A 20,592-nucleotide genomic window follows, 5' to 3' on the forward strand; every position below is an offset into this window, starting at 1 on the left:
ACTGGCCTCAACGGAGGCAGCCAGATCCCAGGCAACTCCTCCTCAGAGCCTGATTCCTCCTTTATCCCACAACTTAAGGCCTCCCAAAATCCCTTGTGAGGACACTCACACCCAGGATATTCCCTCCCCTTCCAGCTGGCTGTACCCCACAGCCGTGTATCCATTCACATCCTCGCACCCCTCCCCGGGTTCCCCTTTGCCCCATCATGCACATCCCCTGCACCCCACTGACTTCCCCAAACCCTGGGGACCCCCAGCATGAGACATCCCCTGCACAGGCCCTAGTCCTTGTGGTACCCTTGAACCTGGATGCTCTCTGACTGCATCTCCCCAAACACAGGTACCTCTTCCTCAATCCCCCACCCAGTGAGGGCACTCCAAACCCTAATGCTCCCTCCCCGATTCCCCTTAAGGACCCTAGATCCCACGCACCCCCTTCCTCAATCCCTGTCCACTGGGAGCGGCCGGCTCTGGGGACTTTCCTTCCTTAATCCCCCGATGGGGCCCCCGAGCCCGCCCCCAACCCCTCCACCCAGAAGTCGAGCACCCCAGTCCCCTGTCCCAAACCGATGCCCTCTTCTCCGATCCCCGCTGACTGCACTTCACCAGAACAAAAGTACACCTCCCTCCGTCTCCCACCCACTGGGGACACCCCGAACGCGGATGCCCCTCCCCACCTCCCCTCCCGGACACCCTAAAACACAGGCAACCCCCTCCTCAGCCCCTGCCTACTAGGAGCCGCCGGGCCTGGGGACCGCCCTCTCTAAAGCCCCGCTGGGGATCCCAACTAGGGATCGACAACCTGGAAGCCAGAGACGCCGAACACCCCGCCATCCCCCCACCACCCCAACCAGCGCCCCCCTCCCCGCTAGCCCCACCCCTGCCCCCCCTCTCCGGGGACACCTCCCCCCGCCCCGCCGCGGTGCCGCCCATCCCCGTGCCCGTCCGGCCGGGCGGGGACCGGCGGCGCCGCCCCCCCGGGGGAGGGCGGTCGGTGGCGGTCGGCGGGGCGGGGGCGCGGCGGGGGCGCCGGAGCGGCGGGCGGCGGCCGGGGCGGAGGAGCCAGCGCGGCCCATGGCTCCGCCGCTGCCGCTGCCGCTGCTGGCGCTGCTGCTGCTGCTGCCGCCGGTACCGACGGGCGCGGGGCGGCGGGCGGCGACCTCCGACGGGGCGCCCGCCAACTTGACGGTGGCGGTGGTGCTGCCCGAGCGCAACGTGAGCTACGCGTGGGCTTGGCCGCGCGTGGGTCCGGCGCTCAGCCTGGCGCTGGAAGCGCTGGAGCGGGGCGAGCCGCCGCTGCTGCCGCGGCCCTTCTCGGTGCGCGTCGAGTTCATGAGCTCGGAGCTGGAGGGCGCCTGCTCCGAGTACGTGGCACCGCTCAACGCCGTGGACCTGAAGCTCTACCACGACCCCGACGTGCTGTTCGGGCCGGGCTGCGTGTACCCCGCCGCGTCCGTGGGGCGCTTCGCCTCTCACTGGCGGCTGCCCCTCATCACCGGCGGGGCGGTGGCCGCGGGTTTCAGCCGCAAACGGGAGCACTACAGCACGACGGTGCGCACCGGGCCCTCGGCACCCAAACTGGGCGCCTTCGTCTCCCACCTCCACGCACACTTCAACTGGAGCGCCCGCGCCGTGCTCCTCTACGTGGACCGCAAGACCGACGACCGACCCTACTACTTCACCGTCGAGGGTGTCTACCAGGAGCTGCAGGATGGCAACAACCTCACCGTCACCGTGCACATCTACTCCCCCGAGGAGGGCGGCCCCGACACCGCCGTGCACTTCATCAAAGCCAACGGGCGCGGTGCGTGGGGTGGCGCGGCGTGGGCTGCGGGGGGGACACGATGACCACGGGAGGGATCGGGCTGAGCGCCCGGGGAGCGGGGGCGGCGGTGTGGGAGTGGGAGGAGGAAGGGAGAGCGGAGGGGGCTCCCCTCGGGAGATCTGCGTAGGGCTCTGAGGGTGGGAGGCAAAATCCTCAGAGGGGCACAGCGAGGGGCTGAGGGTGCGATGGGATCCGTGTGGGGGGCATTGGACCCGTCTGGGGCACAGTAGGGGGAAGGATGGGGTGCAGCAAGGATGCTGGGGTACTGTGGATAACATGTTGGGTACAGCAAGGGGTTAAGGGAGCAGCAGGACCATCTGGGGCACAGAGAGGGGATGGGGATGCAGCGGGACCGCTGCAGGACACAGCAAAGGACTGGGAACACGGTGGGATGTATGTGTGACAAAAAAAGGACCAGGGATGGCAGTGGGACTTGTTTGGGGCTAGGGCACAATGGAGATCCACACAGGGCACAGCAAGTGTCGGAGAGGGCAGTGAGATACATGTGTGGCACAGCAAGGGGATGGGAACGCAGTGTGATCATGTGGGGTGCAGCAGCAGCTCAAGGAGACAGTGGCACCTTTGTGGGGCACCATGAGGGTCTGCGGACACAGCGGGACTTGTGAGGGGTTGAGAGCAAAATGGCGCTCGTGTGAGGCCCGGCAAGGGACCAAGGATCTGGTGGGACTCGTGGGTTGCAGCAGGGAGTGGGCAGTGTGACACCTGTGGTAGGGCATGGCAAGAAGCCAGAGGAAGAATGGGACCCCTGTGGAACACAAGGAGGGGCTGGAGGCACAGTTGGACCTGTGTGGGGCACAGGCAGGGGTGGGCAAAAGGGGCTCCGTGTGGGGTGCAGTGAGGATTGAGCACATTTTGTCACAGTGGGGCTGGAGGAGGAGCAGGACCTGCATAGGAAGTGAGTTGACAGGGGACAAGACAGGACCTGAGCCCCTCCCTGGGCCAATCTCTGTGCCAACAGAGGGTCCAGGATGCAGCAGGAGGAGGGGGCACAGGATCTCCCTCCAGGCCCCCAGTCTGGTCAGCCTTTGCCAGCAAGAGCTGGGGCAGACCCCCAGCTTGGTGGGACACATGCTGTGAAGGGCACTCTGTGGGACCACCCCACCCTCTGTGTTAGCAGGATCAGGGTGACCCAGGCATGTCCTTGGAGGCTGAAGGTGATGGAATGGATGTGGCTCTTTGAAGGACAGCGTCGGCTGTGGTTACATACCTAGAGAATGTAGTGCCAACATACCTAGGTGGCCGTGCTGTGGTCAGGCAGAGCCCCTCAGACTGGCACCGGGGCACCCTGGGCTGTGCCTGTCCCTGCTGCACCCCCAGGATGTGGGGCTGTGATAGCCCCACCCTGCTGATGGAGGGATAAATCAATTTGGTGCCTTGTGAGTGCCCCAGGAGAGCAGCTATATTGGGAGCGGGAGGAAATGGAGGGGCTTACAGAGGCAGCTGGAGAGCAAGGGCAGCCTGATGCTCTTTCATTATTGATGAGCAGGGTGTATCAATCCTGGAGTCAGCCACTCTGCAATGCTTCTTAATGGATTCTGAGATGCTGTGTCATTAGGAAGGACATCTAGGCAGGGTAAGCAGAGCCAGATGGGCCAGCAGGACTTGTGTCCAAGGCTGGGCAGGACCAGGCTGCAGGGGGGAGGTACTCTGGGGTGCTGTACTGGGTCAGGACTGAGGCTAGTGAGGCTGAGGCCATGGCTGCCTCACTGGGATGGGAGCTCTTGCATGTGCCATCACCAGCCATGGGATTTGGAGCATCTTATGGGATGAGGTCAAAGGACTCTGCAGGGAGAAGGGATATAATCAGTGATTCCTGTCAATGTTTCCATCTTGGTGCTGTAAATCACCCCAATGGGAATCAATCCCTCCTGGTGCAGGCAGGGAGGTCGTGGCTGCTGGGGGGGAAGGCCAGGCATGGGCAGAGACCTGAGGGCTTTCTAAGCTCCGGTCATAGCATCACAGAACCATGGAAAGACTTGGGTTGGAGAGGACCTTAAAGATCATTTAGTTCCATTCCCCCTGCCGCAAGCAGGGTCTGGGGCCCTCTGGCCACAGCTCAGAGATGGCACCAGGGTGTGGGGCTGAGTGGGGCTGAGTGCTTGGCCCTACAGAGGTGGGTGCTCAGGGCTGCAGAGCTGTTCACAGGTCCTTTCCTAGCCCAGGTGTGTGGGGCAGGGATTGGGGACCTGCAAGGTTGTCCCAGGGGTTGGGACCCCTGTATGGAATGGCGTGGAGATGGAAGCAGGGTGTTCAGCTGCACCCATGTCCATGGCCTGCAATAACACCACACATCATCCCTCTTGGCATCACCTTCCTTCTTCCAAGTTGTGGTAAACATTTCCTAGAGGAAGCCACTTCCCTGCCCCTCTGTGCATCCCCAGGGCTGCTGGTTCTTGACATTCACAGGTCTAATGAACAGGCACGAGGAGGGGGGTGAGATTGCCCCTCTCATGGGTGCTTGGGCGACGTGCAGGGGCCCACGTCTCTCCTGCCATTTGCAAAAGCACTGATATAATTAGAGCTGTGGTTGAGGGAATTACCAGAGCATCTGCCTGCAAAAAGCCCAGGTGTCCTGCCTGGGGAGATGGCTGGGTGGTGCTGCTGGAGGGGAGTGCATTTGCTCCTCACCCCTGCACTCTCCCTGGGCCAGGGTGACAGCCTCTGGGCTGCCGTGCCCTGTGCTAGTCAGACTGCTTGAAACTGGGATTTTCTGCCTGAACCCAGGATTTGCCCTCATTTCAGGGTTATCTTCCATCATGCAGGGGTCAAGCAGTGTTCTGCCACCTCATCTGCATGCTCGTGGTCCTGCCCCTTTCCTGGGACCTGGCACTGTGCCACCTATACCAGAGACACCCCCTAAATAAATGTCAGGATACTGGATGCACTCCAGCCTTGCAGAACTTAATTCCCTTTGTCCTGGGTGATGCTGAGGCTGCCCTCGGCCATTTGCCGGCCCCTGGGGCATGCGTGTGTCCCCTGAGGTGCTGCTGGCCATGCAGGAAGCTGCCAGCTGGAGGCAGCTGTCTGCCTCAGGGAGAGCCCCAAGCATTGACCCTTCCTTCTGCACAGCTCATGCAACCTATCCCTAGAGAGCCGCCTAGGCGCCATCCATCCCCTTGCTTGGTGGCCTTTGACCAGGCAGGCTTTTGCTGCCGCCGCAGGGGCTGGCTGCCTGCAGTGTCCCACCATCTGCCACCAGCTGTTGTGGCTCCCCAGCCCCTCTGGCTCCCTTTTCTTGGAGCCTGCAGTGGGATGGGGAGAGTCCTGTCTATGTCCCTGGGGGGAACCTGCAGGCTCTGCTTGTTGGGGAGATGCTGAACTGGCCATCCTGGATGAGAAATTTGGGGACGTTACTTGATGCAGCACAAGCAAAGTGGGGAAGCCAAGAGTGTTTATTTGAAGTATTGCAGCATTCAGAAGGAACCATTTCAAACCCTGAAAGAGGATTTTGCTCACACACAGCCCACGGTGCTGCGATTTCCCTCTCCCCCGTGCCCAGGAGAAGCTTCCCACATTGCTGTGGATTCCCTGTGCCCAAGGTAGCTGTGCTGGGTTTCTCCCACCTGTGGGCTTCCTCACTGCCGCGGTGGGTCACCCTGCCAGCCCTGCTGCCCACATGGTTGGGGCCATACGTGGCTGGGTGCCTTCCAGCAGCAGAGACCCCTTCCCGGGGCGCGGCGCTTCCCGGCTGTCCCCAGCCCCCTGCCACTCCCCGGGTCCGGCCGGGGCTCTGGGCCCCATGCACAAGAGCTGTGTGTCGGGGCCAGCGCCCGAGCGTGACATTCCTCCAGCACCCGCTGCCGCCGCCTCCTTCGTTGCTCAATCCCGGGTTCCCAGCCAGACTGGCTGGAGCGGGGGCCCTGGTTTTCCGGGGGGAGGGAGGAGGCAGTGTCAGGATCTTCAGCAAGGGCACGGAGGGCCCCTGCTCGGGGGGGTTCAGACACTTTTAGGCGCCCGTCCCCACAGCCTGTGATGCCCTGTGCCAGCCGGGTGCCGGCCCCACACAGCACTTGGGTGGGCATCCCATGGGGGCTGGCCGAGCCCCCAGCAGAGGGTGGGGGCAGGTGGGACAGCCCGACGGGGCCCGGGCACCCCCTTGCCGTGTGGGTCACACCGGCGAAATGCTCTGTTTCCAATTAGCGGCCGCCGAAGGTGCTGGAATCTGGGAACCTGCGCATTCCAGCCGCACGGACAGCCGGCCACGAACCCAAACATGGGTTTGTCCCATTCCACAGCCCGGGTTCCCCAGGGGCCTCCGGCGCACGGCTGCACCGCTTCTCCCAGCCCCCCTGCTTCCGTGGCTAGGACTGGCATGGAGCAGCCGGGAAGCTGATGCAGGGGGGAGACATCCTCTGGCTGGCTTTTGCTGAATCAGGGTGTGTGGGGTCTGTGCCTGGGACATCCACCTCATGATTTCAAGCAAGTTTTTCCTTGTGCTCTCCCCCCTTAGTCCAAGGTGGTTGATCGGACAAGAGTGGGTCTGTGCCAGCAAGGGCTGTGGGTCTGGCCATGGGTCTAGCCATGGGTTGCAGGAGGCGGTGAGCCAAACACTGCCCCATCTGCCTGCTCCATCCCCCCGCAGCCACCGAGTGCTCCCGGGGTGGCTCTGCCCCACCTGCCCCATTGCTGGCTGTGTGCAGTGCGGTGTCCCTACCCCACTGAAGCTGCCGCCTCTCTCTGCAGTGGTGTATCTCTGCGGGCCACCAGAGATGCTGCGGCAGATCATGCAGCTGGCACAACAGGAGAACCTCACCAATGGTGACTACGTCTTCTTCTACCTGGACGTCTTTGGGGAGAGCCTGCGGGGCGACTCTGCCCGTGACCCCTTCAAGCCCTGGCAGGAGAGCCCAGGCCAGGACTCAGGGCTGCGTGAGGCTTTCCAGGTGAGCTGCGCCCACCTGTCTGAGAGCAGAAACCTCCCCAGCCTGGCCCCAGTGTGTGAACCAGGGTGCTCTGCTTGGTTGCAGATGGTGCTGGTGATCACCTACTATGAGCCCCAAAACCCTGAGTACCAGCATTTCCAAACGCAGCTCATCCTGCGAGCTAAGCAGAAATTTGGGGTGCAGCTCAACTACTCCTTGGTGAGTGAGTCCCCCTGCATGCCGGGGTGGTGGGGTCCCTTCACATGGGTCTGAGGCACCTCACCAAGATGCAGAGGGTGGGACAGCCACAGGCAGTGCCAGAGGGGTCATCCCTGGTGGAAACAGCCACAGGCACTGCCATCCCTGCAGAGTGCATGTTGGCCCCAGAGTGGTTATAGGGCCGTGGGTGGGTGCGTGGTCCTGGTGTGAAGGTTCTGGGATGCTCCTGTGTGTGTGGATGTGGGTGTGCTCAGATTTCCCCTGGCAGATGAACCTGGTGGCGGGGTGTTTCTATGATGGGATGCTGCTGTACGCCATGGTGCTGAATGAGACTCTGCGCGAGGGCGGCTCTAAGAAAAATGCCACCCACATCATCGAGAAGATGCGGGACCGCAAGTTCCAGGGTAACACTGGGATGGGGGCAGCTGGGTTTTGGGTGCTGTGGGGCCAGTGGAATTCAGTCCCTGTCCTGCCTGCATTTTAATTTTCCCACAGGTGTGACAGGGCTTGTGAGTATGGACAGCAACAATGACCGGGACACTGACTTCAACCTATGGGCCATGAGCGACCCCAAGACCGGGCAGTATGAGGTGGAGACCAGCACCCGGTTCCCCCTGACCAGGGTTGGGGGGTGGGATGGTGGGGTCTGGGGGTGGCCTCATCTCTCTCTGCCTTAGGTGGTGGGACACTACTCAGGTGTGGAGAAGCAAATCCACTGGCTGGGACGACCCATCCCCTGGGTGAAGGGGGCTCCCCCCTTGGACAACCCTCCCTGTGTCTTTGATGTGGATGACCCCTCCTGCGATAAAAGTGGGTGTCCTGAATCCCCACATCCCTTGGACGCCAGCAAGCTTCCATATGGCTGCATGTCAGTCTGGCTGTCATATCCTCTCTTGCCTGCAGCCCCCCTGTCTATGCTGGCCATCGTGGCTTTGGGCACTGGCCTCACCTTTGTCATGTTTGGCATCTCCAGCTTCCTCATCTTCAGGTCAGCCAGGACTGTTTGATGGGTGGGCAGGCAGGGCAGGGGTGATGGGGCCCTGACTCCTGTGTGTCCTTCAGGAAGCTGATGCTGGAGAAGGAGCTTGCCAGCATGCTCTGGAGGATCCGCTGGGATGAGCTGCAGTTTGGAAGTCCCGAACGGTACCACAAGGCAGCAGGCAGCCGGCTCACCTTGTCACTGGTGAGAGGAGCCATCCCTGAGGCACCCCTGTGCTGCCCTCCCTCCCTACATGACACCCCTCCCTGTTGATCCCTTACATGGCCCTGTTTCCTACAGAGCCACAGCCCCACTGTGTCTCTCCTCAACATAGCTCTTCATCCTTACATAGATCTCCATTCCCTATAGAGACTTATTCCATCCATCCCTGGCATGACTTTCCATCCCCTGCAGAGCCACTACAGATCCATCCACTGTGTAGCACAGCACTTCATCAAGCCCCTATGTTGCCTTCCACCCCCTATACAGACATACTTTATCCATGTGCTATCCATGCAGTGCACCATGCCTCATCCCAGAGTCTTCACCTTTCCTACAGGGCATGCAGAGCTTGTCCTGACCCTTAGAGCCATCCTGCACACCTTGGATGTCCCTGCCCTGGTCCATTGGTGTGAGCCATCTCCCTAATGCCCTCCTTCCCACAGCGTGGCTCTAGCTATGGCTCCTTGATGACCACCCATGGAAAGTACCAGATCTTTGCCAACACCGGCCACTTCAAGGTCAGTGCAGCAGGCAGGGAGCTGAGCCCTCCCCCTGAAATGCCCCAGCTCTGTTGTGCTCCCCCTTGGTTGTACTCCATCCTGCAGGATGTTGGCACTCTCCTCCCCTTTGCAAATTCCTCCAGTGGACATTGACCTTTTCCCCTTCCCAAACACCCCAGGGTAACGTTGTGGCCATTAAGCACATCAACAAGAAGCGCATTGAGCTGACGCGGCAGGTGCTCTTCGAGTTAAAGCATGTAGGTTTGGGGTCTGCACCAGGGTGGGCGACCTGTGTGGGGGTGCAGGGATTGGTCCTGTGTATGTGGGAGAGTAGCAGGAGCAGCAGCTCATGCCCTTTGACCTCAAAACTGTCTTGGGTCCACTTCTACTGCAGATGCGAGACATCCAGTTCAACCACCTGACACGCTTCATCGGGGCGTGCATCGACCCCCCCAACATCTGCATCATCACCGAGTACTGCCCACGGGGCAGCTTGCAGGTAGCGGGGCTTGGGGACACTGCGGGTGACACTTAGACATTCCTGGTGACGCAGCTGGGCTGGGCGTTGTGGACAGGGCTGTGGATGCTGGTGGCTACCTGAGCCCTCGCTGTAAGGCTCACAGCTGAGCTGTCCAAGCAGGTGTCAGAGGACAGTGGAGGGGTAGGGGTGGGTGCTGCAGATCCCTCCAGCTGGGCGCTTGGTGAGGCTGCCGTCACCATGGCCTGGGTGCTTGGTGGCGTCCACTCAATGTGCTACCCCAGGATGTCCTGGAGAACGAGAGCATCAACCTGGACTGGATGTTTCGCTACTCCCTCATCAATGACATTGTCAAGGTACCCAGCTGAGGGTGTGAGGGGATGGGGGTGGTGCCTGAGAGATACGACCTTCACTGTGTCCATCTGTCCCAGGGAATGGCCTTCCTGCACAACAGCATCATTGGCCATCACGGCAGCCTCAAGTCATCCAACTGCGTGGTGGACAGCCGCTTTGTGCTGAAGATCACCGACTATGGCCTGGCCAGCTTCCGCTCACCCAGCGACAACGAGGACACGCATGCACTCTATGCCAGTGAGTGCCTACCTGGGAGGACCAGGGGGATGGGGTGGCTGTGTCTCACTGCACCATTGCTTTGTCCCACCAGAGAAGCTGTGGACAGCCCCAGAGCTGCTGCAGAAGGGGCACCTGCCCACCCCAGGCATGCAGAAAGCTGATGTCTACAGCTTTGGCATCATCGTACAGGAGGTCGCTTTGCGCAACGGCCCTTTCTATGTCGAGGGCATGGACCTGAGCCCTAAAGGTGAGGATGGAGTGCACATGTGTGGAGGTCCTGCCCCACTGTGGGGGTCTGGTGCTCACTGTTGACCACACCCTGGCAGAGATCGTGCAGAAGGTGCGTAACAGCCAGAAGCCCTTCTTCCGCCCCTCCATCGACATCGGGGTGCACAGCGAGGAGCTGGCAGTGCTGATGGAACGCTGCTGGGCGCAGGAGCCGGCCGAGCGCCCTGACTTCAGTCAGATCAAGATCTTCATTCGTAGATTCAACAAGTGGGTGGTTGGCGTGCGGGGACGGTGGCCCTGGGTGGGAGTGGGGACAGCCATGGGGGTGGTGGCTGGGGAGCACCTCTTCCTGCAGTGCCAACTGACTGCACCCCGGCAGGGAGGGAAGCACCAGTATCCTGGACAACCTGCTGTCGCGCATGGAGCAGTATGCCAACAACCTGGAGAAGCTGGTGGAAGAGAGGACACAGGCCTACCTGGAGGAGAAACGCAAGGCAGAGAACCTCCTCTACCAGATTCTGCCCCAGTGAGAGGGGGACATAGTGGGGGTGTGTGGGTCTGAGGGTTGGTAGAGGTTCAGCATGCACCTGCTGCTGTGCAAGCATGGGGTTCCTTGCCAGCTTTCCATGCTGGTGTGGGGCAAAGGTTACAGGGGGAACAGTGGGTTTGGGGTGGAGCTGACCACTGTCCTTGCCAGTTCTGTGGCAGAGCAGCTGAAGCGTGGAGAGACAGTGAGGGCTGAGGCTTTCGACAGTGTCACCATCTACTTCAGTGACATCGTGGGCTTCACCGCCCTCTCAGCAGAGAGCACTCCCATGCAGGTGAGAGCAGGACTTGGGGGGCAGCACCTCTGTGGGACTGGTGGAGGTCTCACAGCCTTGCAATGCCATCTCTGGGGTTGGGGCACATGTGCACTCCCAGATGCACACACACCCTTGTTCCATCCAGGTCGTGATGCTGCTGAATGATCTCTACACTTGCTTTGATGCCATTATTGACAATTTTGATGTCTACAAGGTGAGTGGTGTGGTGAGCAAGCACAGCTCCCTAAAGTGAGGCAGGCAGCAAGGAGCCCAGATTGTATCTGCCCCCCCTGCCCCCACAGGTGGAGACCATTGGGGATGCCTACATGGTGGTTTCTGGGCTGCCTGTGCGCAATGGGAAGCTGCATGCCCGTGAGATTGTCCGCATGGCCCTGGCCCTCCTTGAGGCTGTCAAAACCTTCAAGATCCGTCACCGTCCCAACGACCAGCTCCACCTGCGCATCGGCGTACACACTGGTGAGTCCCCATGCCAGCCAGCTGGGGGGTGCCTGCCCACCCTCCCGCCCATCCTGCAACATTCCCGAGTGCCTCTGTGCCTGCAGGTCCCGTGTGCGCTGGAGTGGTGGGTCTGAAGATGCCGCGATACTGCCTCTTTGGGGACACAGTGAACACCGCATCCCGCATGGAATCCAATGGCCAGGGTAAGCCATGGGGCTGGCAGCTCAGCTCCAGAGCCACGGGGTGTGTCCTATTCCTGTGGCATCCAGCCATATCTCTCTTTCCCCTCTGTGCTATTCAGCCCTGAAGATCCATGTCTCATCTGCCACCAAAGAAGTCCTGGATGAGTTTGGCTGCTTTGAGCTGGAGCTGCGTGGTGATGTAGAAATGAAGGTGAGGGCACAGTGATGCTGGTGGGGTACCAGGCCTTCCAAACACAGAGTAATGTGATGGGGAGGTGGGTTGGGCCTGGGACCCCTTGTGCTGGGGATGACACCCAACAAGCAGCTGCAGGGGCGAACAGGGTCTAACTTGCTCACCTCTGCCTCCAGGGCAAGGGGAAGATGCGGACATACTGGCTGCTGGGCGAGAGGAAAGACCCTTAAGTCATTTGAGCCCAGTGGCTGTTGGCAGAGCCCCCTGGCCACCAGTGCTTTCCGATGCCCCAGGATGCACCGGCGCACCCCCCCCCCCTCATCACTGCATCCACCTGCCTCTGCAGCCCCCCTGCTTCAGCAGGGCCTGGGCAAGGTGGGGCAGCGGCCACAGCACCGTCTGCCCCCCTCCATCAGCACCAGCAAAGCCCACCTTCCCCACAGCCTCTGCTGGAGTGGGGTGATCCAGCCCTGATCCGGCCCGAGGGACCTTCTATCCCCCCCACTCTCTAAGGTTTGCCATCCCTGTCCTCTCTCCCCTGTGGCTCAGCTGGCTCTGAGCTTCTCCGGGGCCTGGCTGCCCCGCAGGGCACTTTGCCGTCTCTTTTCAGTACCTGGTCCCCAGCAGAAGTTGTGCCCATGTCAACCCCTCCCTGGGGTGGGGGGAAATGGGGATTCCTGCCAAGACTGACTCCTTGGCCAGGTCAGGCTTCAATGCCGCAGCTCCCCCCCTCCCCAGTGTTCCCTTCCCCTGTATATAACCCCATCGGGTCATGTAAATACCCATCCCTCCTCCAGGTGTAAATATAGGACTCGCTGCAACTATTTTGTTGAAATACAAACTTCCCCAGATCCATCTGTCCTGTGGCCTCTACTTTGCTCTGCCCCAGCATGCCAAGTGGGGAGGGAGGCTGGGGGGGACCCCAGTATGGAACTCAGCCTAGGCTGGCGACAGCTGCCTGAAAGATCCCAAGAGATTGTATCCCGAGGGTCTGTCTGTGGTACAGGGGCAGGGTGTGGGCATGGGGAGCCGGTGCTGGGCGGTCACAGCAGTGGCTGCTGAGGGCTTGGGCGGTGCTGGGAAGGCAGGGCTGCCGTGGGTTTGCTTTGGCGTGAGGGCTGCAGTGCGTTCCTCTGAGCTCATGCTCTGGCCGCCCTGCTGCCGCCTCTTACTGGAACACACCTGTGCCTGGGGACTGGAACAATGGCTGTGTGTCACCCACTGCATGTGCCCACCAGGAGGGGACGTGTCCCAGGGGATGGGGCTGTGCCAGGGGCTCTCCCTCCATGCCTAAGGAGGAAATCTTCAGACCACAGTGCGCTTTGGGTCAACAGGGACTTGCAACAGGGCTGAAAAGTTTCCCATTTCACTTCAAGGTCTCACAAGATTTGAGATCCCAGGGACACAGTGCTCCCCTTCCAAACATCCAGGTTGAGGACAGCCTTGGGGTGGGCAAGAATGCTGGAACCAACTGTGATTGTGGTTCACAATCACATTGTGATTTTTATTGCTTGTGGGGCTGAAGCTGGCTGCTCAAGGGGTCGTAGGGGTCACTGAGGTTGAAGGGCTTGGGATGCCCTAAGTACATGGTAATGGGAGTGGAGAAGGCTGCATTCCTCTTGAAGGGAATGTTTCTGCCGAAGAGGGCGGTGACACCCTGGAGAGGAGAGAATTGGAGAGGTCTCTGTCAGCAGCTGAGACCCTCAGGGTGCTGGCAAGACAAGGTGGTGGGGGCCTTACCGGTAGCCCATGGGCTTGCTCCATCCAGAAGCTTGTTGGCTGCTCCGTTAAGTAGTTGTGAGGCTGCAGTGGAAGCAAAATGTGAGCCAGAGGGGATGGTGTGCTCGGCAGGACACAGGAGTCTTGCAGCCTCCCTGGAGGCTGCTGCAAGCTGGTGGGGAGGCGGGGGGATGTCTACTGCCTGTACCTGTGTGATGGGCTGGGGTGTGGACTGGAAACCCGTGGCACGGTAGTCCTGGTGCGTGGTGGAGATAGATTCCATGCGCCTCGGGCAGGGATGGATCTCCTCCTCCGTCTCCTTGCTGCAGTCAGAGCAGACCCCACATCTCTCAGCTCTGGGATCCCTGCCTCCCCAGGTCCCCTCCTCTGGGGCAAAGCCCCAAGGGTGGGTCTCATGCAGGAGTGCAGGCTTGCCTGTATTTCTCATAAAGCATGGATGCCAGCGTGGCCTTCCGCTGCCCTGCAGAGGGGAAGATGCCATTAACCCCCAGATAAGACTCCCCTGCTGACTTTTCAGAGTGCAAATGGCTTGTTGGGGTCAGCCTCACCTTGCCCCAGTAGCAGGGCCCTCAGAGATGGACAGTCCTTTGGGGGGGAGCTGTCAGTGAGTGAGGAGAGAAACTGGTGGATCGGCAATCCCTGGTAGCCATGCTCGACGTCCTCACTGCCCAAATCCTTCTGTGGCCGAGAGTCCAGAGGGTCCACGATTATCTGGGGATGGACAGTGGGGGCTGTGGAAGGGAGCAGGAGCCCTTGCTGCACTTCCCCATGCCCTGCTCCTGGCTTTCAGGCTTTTGATACCCCTATAGACATAAGCTGTAAAGAGGTGTTATGGTCTTTCTGGCCAGAAACTTGGGAAAGCTGGAGCAGGGACACAGCTTGGGCAGGGTTGACCTGTCCTGCCTGGTGGAGGTTAGCCAGTCTTGTATGGCTGTCCCAAGCACCTGGGTGCCCAGGTTGCCCCTGAGCAAGTGCTCTTACGGCACTTGAAGAACCCATGGAGTCCCCAGGCTGTGGCACAGCTTGGTCCATCAGGTGCCACCCAGTTTGGCTTGCCTAAGCAAGAATCCCCACATCACTGTGATGGGCCATGGCACACACCTTCTGCTCCCCAGCAATGAGATCCCAGCTCCCTTCCTGCCTTACTGCTACTCTCCACATGCCTGCCTGTGCCTTTTGTGCTATTGAGTTTCATCCCTTTTCTATCCTGCTGGGCTCAAGTTCGTCTGGGTGGCTATTTAGAGAGGTGTCTGCCCAGGAGCAGGGAGCTTCAAAAGATCAGCATGTGGAACACAATGGGGCCAACTTTGAGGGGCATTTTCCCTTACGGAGTTACCTCCTTCTGCCAGTCGTGGCTCACACATCTCCGCTGAGGCACCGACTGGCTGGGCTTCTCTGCTGGCACGGGTGGGGTGGGGGGCAGCGCCGGCACTGTGGTGGGCGAATCCTTATCAGGGCTAGTCCCCCACTTTCCAAGCCAGGGAGGCAGCTTGATCTCAGAGGGATCCTTCCCAGTCTCTGGGGATGGCACCCTGCTGGGCACAACTGGTAGGGCCACAGTAGGCAGCTCATCTGTGTCTGGTATCTCCTGGGGCGGCTTGGTTGTGTCTAACATCTCCTGGAGCCTCTTGGCGGTGGTTGTCAGTGTCTCACCGCGGCACGGGAGCCTCTCCACGGGCACCTCAGGCAGGGGCTTATCACCCTGGACCCTGCACGGTGGCCTCTCCCCATGGCATCTGGGACCCACACGGCTTGTCAGAGCGGTCCTGCAGGTAGGAACAGACCCTGAAGAAAGGCAGCGAAGTGCATTCCCCATTGTCTCAGCACCACAGGCAGCGTCCTGACCCCAGGTCCCTTGCACACTGGGGCAAGGGACAAGGGATTCCTCTCCTTTTGGAGGACAGAAGCAGTGCCTGCTGCTGGGTCTATCATCTCGAGGGGTCTCTCTTTCCATAACTCCCTTCCGTCCCCTTCACTTCCAGCAACCCACCCCCCTGCCTAGCTCAGCCCCCTCCCTGCTGCGACCTCCCCACAGGCCGGACCCACCATCTTCTCTTTTCCCCCCGGCCCCTAGCAGTCCACAGGCCCTGAGCCCCGACTCTCCCCACCGGGGGTTACCCCAAAGGGTTTCGCTGCCCGCAGCCTGGGCCGCAGTCCCCGGCGCAGCCGGTTCCCGGCTCCATAGCGCGTGCGCGCGGCGGAACGCGCCTCTCTCCATGGAGACGGTGCGCGGCGGCCGCGCGCCCGGGGGTGGAGCCGCGCGCGTGCGCGCCTTCCATTGGCGGAGAGATTCGGAGGGGGCGCGGCCGTGGCCCGAACTGGGCGGGGCAAGAGGCTGAGTTAGACCGGGAATGGGCGTGGTCCTGGTGGAGTGGGCGGGGCGGGAGAGCGGTTGGCTTGGGGGGGACGGTGAGGAGGGCGAGGATGTGTGGGGCGCAGGGACACGGAGGGACGGGGCTGTGTGGGGCGCAGGGAGACGGAGGGACGGGGCTGTGTGGGGCGCAGGGACACGGAGGGACGGAGCTGTGTGGGGCGCAGGGACACGGAGGGACGGGGCTGTGTGGGGCGCAGGGACACGGAGGGACAGGGGATGGGAGTGCAGAGGGATGAGAATGTAGGGGGATGGGGTCGCCGGGCTGCAGGGACACAGGGATGCCGACGCTGCACTACAGGAGCAGGGCTGTCCCCACCTCTGGGGTCCATGTCCCCCATGTCATCTCGTCCCAGTGCCCTGGGACCACCACATAGGGCAAAGCTAGCCGTAGGGGCTCTCGGCGGTGCACCGTGCCTGGGCAGGACCAACGCAGCCCCTCTGGGGCTTGCCCAGGGCTCCTGAGGACACACTGCTCGCCACAGCTCGACCCAAGTGACCCACACACCGCTTGGGCCTGGCAGTGGCATATACCCGTTTGCCCCAGGGACCCCCAGCTGGCCTAAGGTGATGGGGCGGGACGTGCCCGGCGCCTGACTGGGTGCAGCCAGTGCCCGCCGGCGTGGAGCAGCTGCCTCCTCTCACCACCAGCCCTCGATGGGCCCCCGGCCCCATCCCTGCAGAGGCCGAGCAGAAGAAGGGCCCTTTGATAGCAGGCGGCAGGCTCGGGAGCGAGGGCTGTTATTCCAGTGCTCTGTGGTGTGTGCCGACGGGGCACCGTGTGCTCCATGCTGGGGCCTCTGTTTTTCCTGGCTGGGGATGTGCTCGGCCCTTCTGGCCTCGGCGGGCCGGGGGGGCCCCACTGGGGACCGTTCTTCCCTGTGGGCCCTCGGCCCTGTGCCAAGCAGGGGCTCCTCCAAGCCCATCTGCTGCACAGCTGCGGGGAGGAGGGAAAGCTGGGAGACGTGTCCAGAGCTCATCGCATGGCTCCCCCATGCTGGGGCCAAATCAGCCCTGCTGCCGCTGGTGAGGGGTGGGGGTGGGGGGGTGTGCCGGGGTGCCCCCAGGGCTGGCAGATCACTGTGAGGGTTCTGGGTTGCATGCTGCTGGTCATACTGCAATGCTCAGCCGTGGGCCCTGTGCTGGTCCCTGAGGTGCACCCAGACGGCAGCTCATGCTGAAAGGGTGGCAGCTTGGGGACCCTGCCCCAGCTTGCATTCCTTGGTGGTCTTCCTAGGAGCATCCCCAGATTCCCCACCAAACACGTGTGGGCTTACCAAAAGCCTGGCTAAGCAGCATGGGTGCCTGAGGGATACTGAAGAGACACTAACAGAACCAAAGTACGCTGTGGAACAGGGAATCTGGAGATGCCAACCCCGGGTGCGCGCACTCCCTGTGGGGAAAACCGCCCTGGGGTGGCCTGTGGGGCTGTGCTCTGGCAGAATCAGCTCGGGGCAGCAGCCCTGGATCTGCTGGAGCACATCTGGCTGCCTCTCGCCGGCTGACACATCCCTCACAGCCCCCCCGCCCGGCTCTTTTGGGAACTTGCGTCATTTATGATCCTCTCCGGCTAAGGAACCAAAACAGCCGTTGGCCCCCGTTCCTCCCCCGCCTCGGCCCCATGGGGCTGTGCCCACTGTCCTGCCCCGCCGCTGCTCAGGGACTGGTAAAATAAACCTGGCACAAGAAGAAACACGATGGCAAGCGACTAGCCCTGACCTCGCGTGCCAGCCTGTGCCTTGTGCCCTGTACAGCACTCCCTGTGGGACTGCTCGGGGCGAGCCCTGAGGGATGATGCCCTGGGGATCCCTGCCGCCTCTTTAGCGTCCCCACCTCCCCCGGGACACCCAGCCGTCTTTGGGGTACACATTCCAGAGGCAGGGAGGGCTGTTCTGAGTTCAAGAGTGGTCCCTGCCCGCGCTGAGCCTCACAGGCAAGAAGCAGCAGTATCAGCAATTTAAAGGCTCATTTACACCCCAAAAACACTCCCCATACTATACTGGGTGTGTATGTGTGGGAAGTGACTGGGCTCTGCCGCAGCCCCACACAGCTCCCGGGGGCCCCCCGCCGCCCAGCGCCACCGAGCCGGGAGATGAACAGAGCCGCCATTCTCCCCGGCGGGCTGCGGTCCCCTGCGCGGCGGCTGGCGGGGGCCCAGGCGGTTCCGACGGCGGTGCCAGGTGGGCCGCACACCGCGCCAGCACCGGCCCCTGTCACTAAATATAGCCGCGGCAGCCGGCCACGGAGCGGCGGGCGCGGGAGGCACGCGGCAGGGAGCGAGCGGCCGCATGCGCCGAGCCCCCGCGTGCGCTCCCCTCACGGGGCCGGCGCGGACACGTGCAGGCACGAGACCGCGGTCAAGGCCTGTAAACAGCGCCGTGCACGCACAGAGCCGGCGGCGCGTTGTGTGCCGCCCCCCGCGGGGCTTCACAGCTGTGGGGTCTGCAGGGAAGGGTACAGTGTGTTTTCCCCAGTGCGCACTTGTGGGTCTGGGGTAAGCAGTACAGCGAGTTGTCATGGGAGGGGCATAGCTGGGGAGGCTGGGGTAAGCAGTGCAGTTGAGTTTAGCGTGCCGGTGCACACACAAGCAGTACAGTGGCTGCACTGTGCGGGAGTACACGGGTGTGTGGACGTGGAGGGGGCAGCAGGTCCACCCACCACACAGCCTGTCCTGCCCTGTGCTCTGCTCAGGGCTGTGATCCTCCTGGGAGCTCGCAGAGAGGCCCCTCTGGGGTGGACAAGAAGTACACGTGCAGTCAACAAGCCTGCTCCGAGGGCTTTTAGATCAATCTAGCGCAATTAACTGGTTTTGAAAAGCAAGGAAACATCAGCGTCCAGCGCAGGGCTCTGGCAACAGAACGGGGGGGAGGGTGGCAGCCTGAGGCAGAGCCGGGGCTTTCAGGGATGTGGGGACTGAGTGGTGGCAGTGGGGCTGAGAGGGCAGCCCTGGACATGGTGCACTACTGACACCCCTAGGATGTTCCCCACCTTGGACACAACCTTGTGGCACCCAGTCTGCTCCCCCAGCCCAGCACCAAGATGAATCTTTTGCCTGTGAGCTGTGGGAAGCCCAGACCCTCTGTAAAAAGCAGGGTACCAACTCTACTGCTGTGACAATCGAGGCCAGCCCTGCCGAAGCCAGCTACCTCCTCTCCCAAAAAAGCCACCCTGATGCAGAGCCACTGAAGTCACCACCAAGGAGATGCTTTATTGGGGAGCAAGTGGGTAGTGGGCGTTAGCCAGGGGGCCAGCCCATCTGCCGCCCCCCCAGCACATGGAGGTGCAGGTGGTAGACAGACTGTGCGCCGTGCTTCCCATCATTGATCACTGTTAGGAAAGGTACAATGGTCAGGCCACTCCCTTTGTTCCCAGGACCAGCAGTGAGGGTCCTGCCCCACATTACAGTAGAGGTTACCAACTCACCAAGGCGGTAGCCATCAGCCAGCCCCTCCGCCTGCGCTGTGCGTGCTGCCACCACCATCAAGTGCCCTAGCAGCTGAAGGAGGGAGGAGCGGCAGGGTCAGCAATGTATGACCACCACCAATATCCCAGGGACCCTTCTGGACTCACCTCAGTGTCTTGGGGACCCACGCGACTGATCCGGGGGATGGGACGCTTGGGGATCACCAGGAAGTGCACGGGAGCTTGGGGGGCCACATCACGGAAGACGAGGCACTACCAGGGGGTGCAGGGTAAGCCCCACCACACCTGTGGGTTCTGCCCCCCTGCCCTGGTGGGGACACAGGTCCTGCTGTTCCAGCTACCTTGTCATCTTCATAGAGAATGGTGGCAGGGATGGTGCGGTCGATGATCTTGCTGAAGATGGTGGGCTGCCCTCCTGCCTCCTCGCCAGCCGCTGCTGCCTGCTGTGCCTTGCCCACCTCCCCGTCCCGCCCGCCGGGCGCCGACACGCACCGCTGGGGCTGAGGGGCATACCTGGCTTACAGCCTGTGCCCACAGGGACGGGGACAGGGACACCGCGGTGGGGGTGGGTGGGGGTACATGGGGGAACACACGTGCAAGGGTGATGGAGGGAAGCACACGGGGGTGATGGTGGGGTGCACGTGGAGCTGGTGAGGGACACTTGGGGGGATGCACATGGGGGGTGACACTGAGCACACGCTGGGATTTGGGTGAGGGATGCATGTGGGGCTGATTGGACTAATGCATGGGGTGGTGGTGGATGTGATGGGATTCATACAGGGGTCCTGCAGGTGCTGCAGGGGTGATGGTGGGGTGCATGTAGGGGTGATGCTTTGCTGTGACAGGGGGTACTACATGGGGCGATAGGCAGGTGCACACGGGGGTAACATGGCGGTAAGAGTGGCAAATACCCAGGGGGCTGGTAGGGGACTGTGCACAGCCTGTCACGAGGGTGACAAGGGGCTCGCGGGGCTACCAGGGAACTGTCCATGGGGCTGACGGGGATCTGTGCCCTGGGATGTGCGAAGAAGGGCTGTGCCCACGGGGACAGGCTGGGCTGGGGGTGGAAGCCCAAGTGCTCCGAGGCCCAATGGCGTGGGGGTGCGCACGCTGGCGCTCATGCCCGCCGCGGACTTTGCCCGTAGGTGGAAGTAATGGCGAACATGGTGCGGACTCCTTCCGGTGCCCCTGTTATCCCCCACACCCCGGTGTGACCCCCTTATCCCGGGATGCCCCCATCCCCACGTCCCCCCGCGCCCACCTGCCGCGGGCTCAGCGCGCCCCGCGCCACCCAGCGCGCCAGCACCGCCGCCATGGCCGCCGCTCCCGCCCCGTCACTCACATCCCCCTCCACGCCCCTTAAAGCGCCCGCGCCCGCCTGCGACCAAACCTGAGGGCGCTCCTCCCGTCGGAGCATCCCGGCGAGGACCCTCCGACCGGGGAAGATGGAGACTCCCTCCCCGAGGGGAGTCTCAATTCCGGGCGGGACCTCCCTTGCCCCTAAGGGTGGGTGC

At 62.0% G+C, this 20,592-nt stretch overlaps 4 protein-coding genes across 5 annotated transcripts; 2 read left to right on the top strand and 2 right to left on the bottom strand.

Annotated features, from left to right (window-relative positions):
• Window positions 1-1,009: 1,009 nt before the first annotated feature.
• NPR2 (natriuretic peptide receptor 2) lies at window positions 1,010-12,394 on the top strand. Its single transcript, XM_058827498.1, has 22 exons — window positions 1,010-1,804; window positions 6,530-6,729; window positions 6,814-6,927; window positions 7,196-7,331; window positions 7,423-7,517; window positions 7,605-7,737; window positions 7,831-7,915; window positions 7,990-8,110; window positions 8,572-8,646; window positions 8,808-8,885; window positions 9,023-9,127; window positions 9,391-9,462; window positions 9,538-9,697; window positions 9,771-9,926; window positions 10,006-10,174; window positions 10,287-10,433; window positions 10,605-10,728; window positions 10,856-10,924; window positions 11,013-11,187; window positions 11,274-11,372; window positions 11,471-11,562; window positions 11,721-12,394. Exons 1-22 carry the CDS (start codon window positions 1,075-1,077, stop codon window positions 11,772-11,774), a joined length of 3,189 nt encoding a protein of 1,062 aa, XP_058683481.1. The 5' UTR covers window positions 1,010-1,074; the 3' UTR covers window positions 11,775-12,394.
• A 637-nt stretch (window positions 12,395-13,031) lies between these two features.
• Window positions 13,032-16,641, bottom strand: LOC131572838 (WAS/WASL-interacting protein family member 3-like). Of its 2 annotated transcripts, XM_058826226.1 has the most exons (6): window positions 15,403-16,641; window positions 14,621-15,050; window positions 13,833-13,995; window positions 13,472-13,744; window positions 13,285-13,347; window positions 13,032-13,201 (listed from the first exon to the last, which is right to left on the bottom strand). In XM_058826226.1, the coding sequence occupies exons 1-4, from the start codon at window positions 15,561-15,563 to the stop codon at window positions 13,677-13,679; spliced, it is 822 nt and encodes a 273-aa protein (XP_058682209.1). In that variant the 5' UTR covers window positions 15,564-16,641; the 3' UTR covers window positions 13,032-13,201; window positions 13,285-13,347; window positions 13,472-13,676. The 2 variants fall into 2 exon arrangements, with proteins under 2 accessions (XP_058682209.1, XP_058682208.1); XM_058826225.1 differs by lacking the exon at window positions 15,403-16,641 and having other exon boundaries at window positions 14,621-15,307.
• Window positions 16,642-16,752: 111 nt separating this feature from the next.
• Window positions 16,753-18,796, top strand: LOC131573323 (uncharacterized protein C10orf95-like). Its single transcript, XM_058827181.1, has 2 exons — window positions 16,753-18,149; window positions 18,632-18,796. The coding sequence occupies exons 1-2, from the start codon at window positions 17,748-17,750 to the stop codon at window positions 18,767-18,769; spliced, it is 540 nt and encodes a 179-aa protein (XP_058683164.1). The 5' UTR covers window positions 16,753-17,747; the 3' UTR covers window positions 18,770-18,796.
• A 42-nt stretch (window positions 18,797-18,838) lies between these two features.
• Window positions 18,839-20,426, bottom strand: HINT2 (histidine triad nucleotide binding protein 2). Its single transcript, XM_058827182.1, has 5 exons — window positions 20,340-20,426; window positions 19,420-19,578; window positions 19,226-19,330; window positions 19,079-19,151; window positions 18,839-18,982 (listed from the first exon to the last, which is right to left on the bottom strand). Exons 1-5 carry the CDS (start codon window positions 20,391-20,393, stop codon window positions 18,891-18,893), a joined length of 483 nt encoding a protein of 160 aa, XP_058683165.1. The 5' UTR covers window positions 20,394-20,426; the 3' UTR covers window positions 18,839-18,890.
• Between the last annotated feature and the right edge of the window lie 166 nt (window positions 20,427-20,592).

This window comes from Poecile atricapillus, chromosome Z (genome assembly GCF_030490865.1).
Source record: "Poecile atricapillus isolate bPoeAtr1 chromosome Z, bPoeAtr1.hap1, whole genome shotgun sequence".
Lineage (NCBI taxonomy): Eukaryota > Metazoa > Chordata > Aves > Passeriformes > Paridae > Poecile > Poecile atricapillus.

What these genes read in the sequence shown, in the direction of transcription:
- NPR2 (XM_058827498.1), top strand. Translation starts at nt 1,075, where the DNA reads ATGGCTCCGCCGCTGCCGCTGCCGCTGCTGGCGCTGCTGCTGCTGCTG. An exon ending in TGCAGCTCAACTACTCCTTG is followed by an intron (nt 6,928 to 7,195) that starts GTGAGTGAGTCC and finishes TTCCCCTGGCAG; the next exon opens with ATGAACCTGGTGGCGGGGTG. An exon ending in CATGGACCTGAGCCCTAAAG is followed by an intron (nt 9,927 to 10,005) that starts GTGAGGATGGAG and finishes ACACCCTGGCAG; the next exon opens with AGATCGTGCAGAAGGTGCGT.
- LOC131572838 (XM_058826225.1), bottom strand. Translation starts at nt 15,238, where the DNA reads ATGGAAAGAGAGACCCCTCGAGATGATAGACCCAGCAGCAGGCACTGC. An exon ending in GCCACGACTGGCAGAAGGAG is followed by an intron (nt 13,996 to 14,620) that starts GTAACTCCGTAA and finishes GTCCATCCCCAG; the next exon opens with ATAATCGTGGACCCTCTGGA. An exon ending in GGCCCTGCTACTGGGGCAAG is followed by an intron (nt 13,745 to 13,832) that starts GTGAGGCTGACC and finishes TCCCCTCTGCAG; the next exon opens with GGCAGCGGAAGGCCACGCTG.
- LOC131573323 (XM_058827181.1), top strand. Translation starts at nt 17,748, where the DNA reads ATGAACAGAGCCGCCATTCTCCCCGGCGGGCTGCGGTCCCCTGCGCGG. An exon ending in TGCGCACTTGTGGGTCTGGG is followed by an intron (nt 18,150 to 18,631) that starts GTAAGCAGTACA and finishes TGACACCCCTAG; the next exon opens with GATGTTCCCCACCTTGGACA.
- HINT2 (XM_058827182.1), bottom strand. Translation starts at nt 20,393, where the DNA reads ATGGCGGCGGTGCTGGCGCGCTGGGTGGCGCGGGGCGCGCTGAGCCCG. An exon ending in TTCTCTATGAAGATGACAAG is followed by an intron (nt 19,331 to 19,419) that starts GTAGCTGGAACA and finishes ACCCCCTGGTAG; the next exon opens with TGCCTCGTCTTCCGTGATGT. An exon ending in GGCTGATGGCTACCGCCTTG is followed by an intron (nt 18,983 to 19,078) that starts GTGAGTTGGTAA and finishes CTTTCCTAACAG; the next exon opens with TGATCAATGATGGGAAGCAC.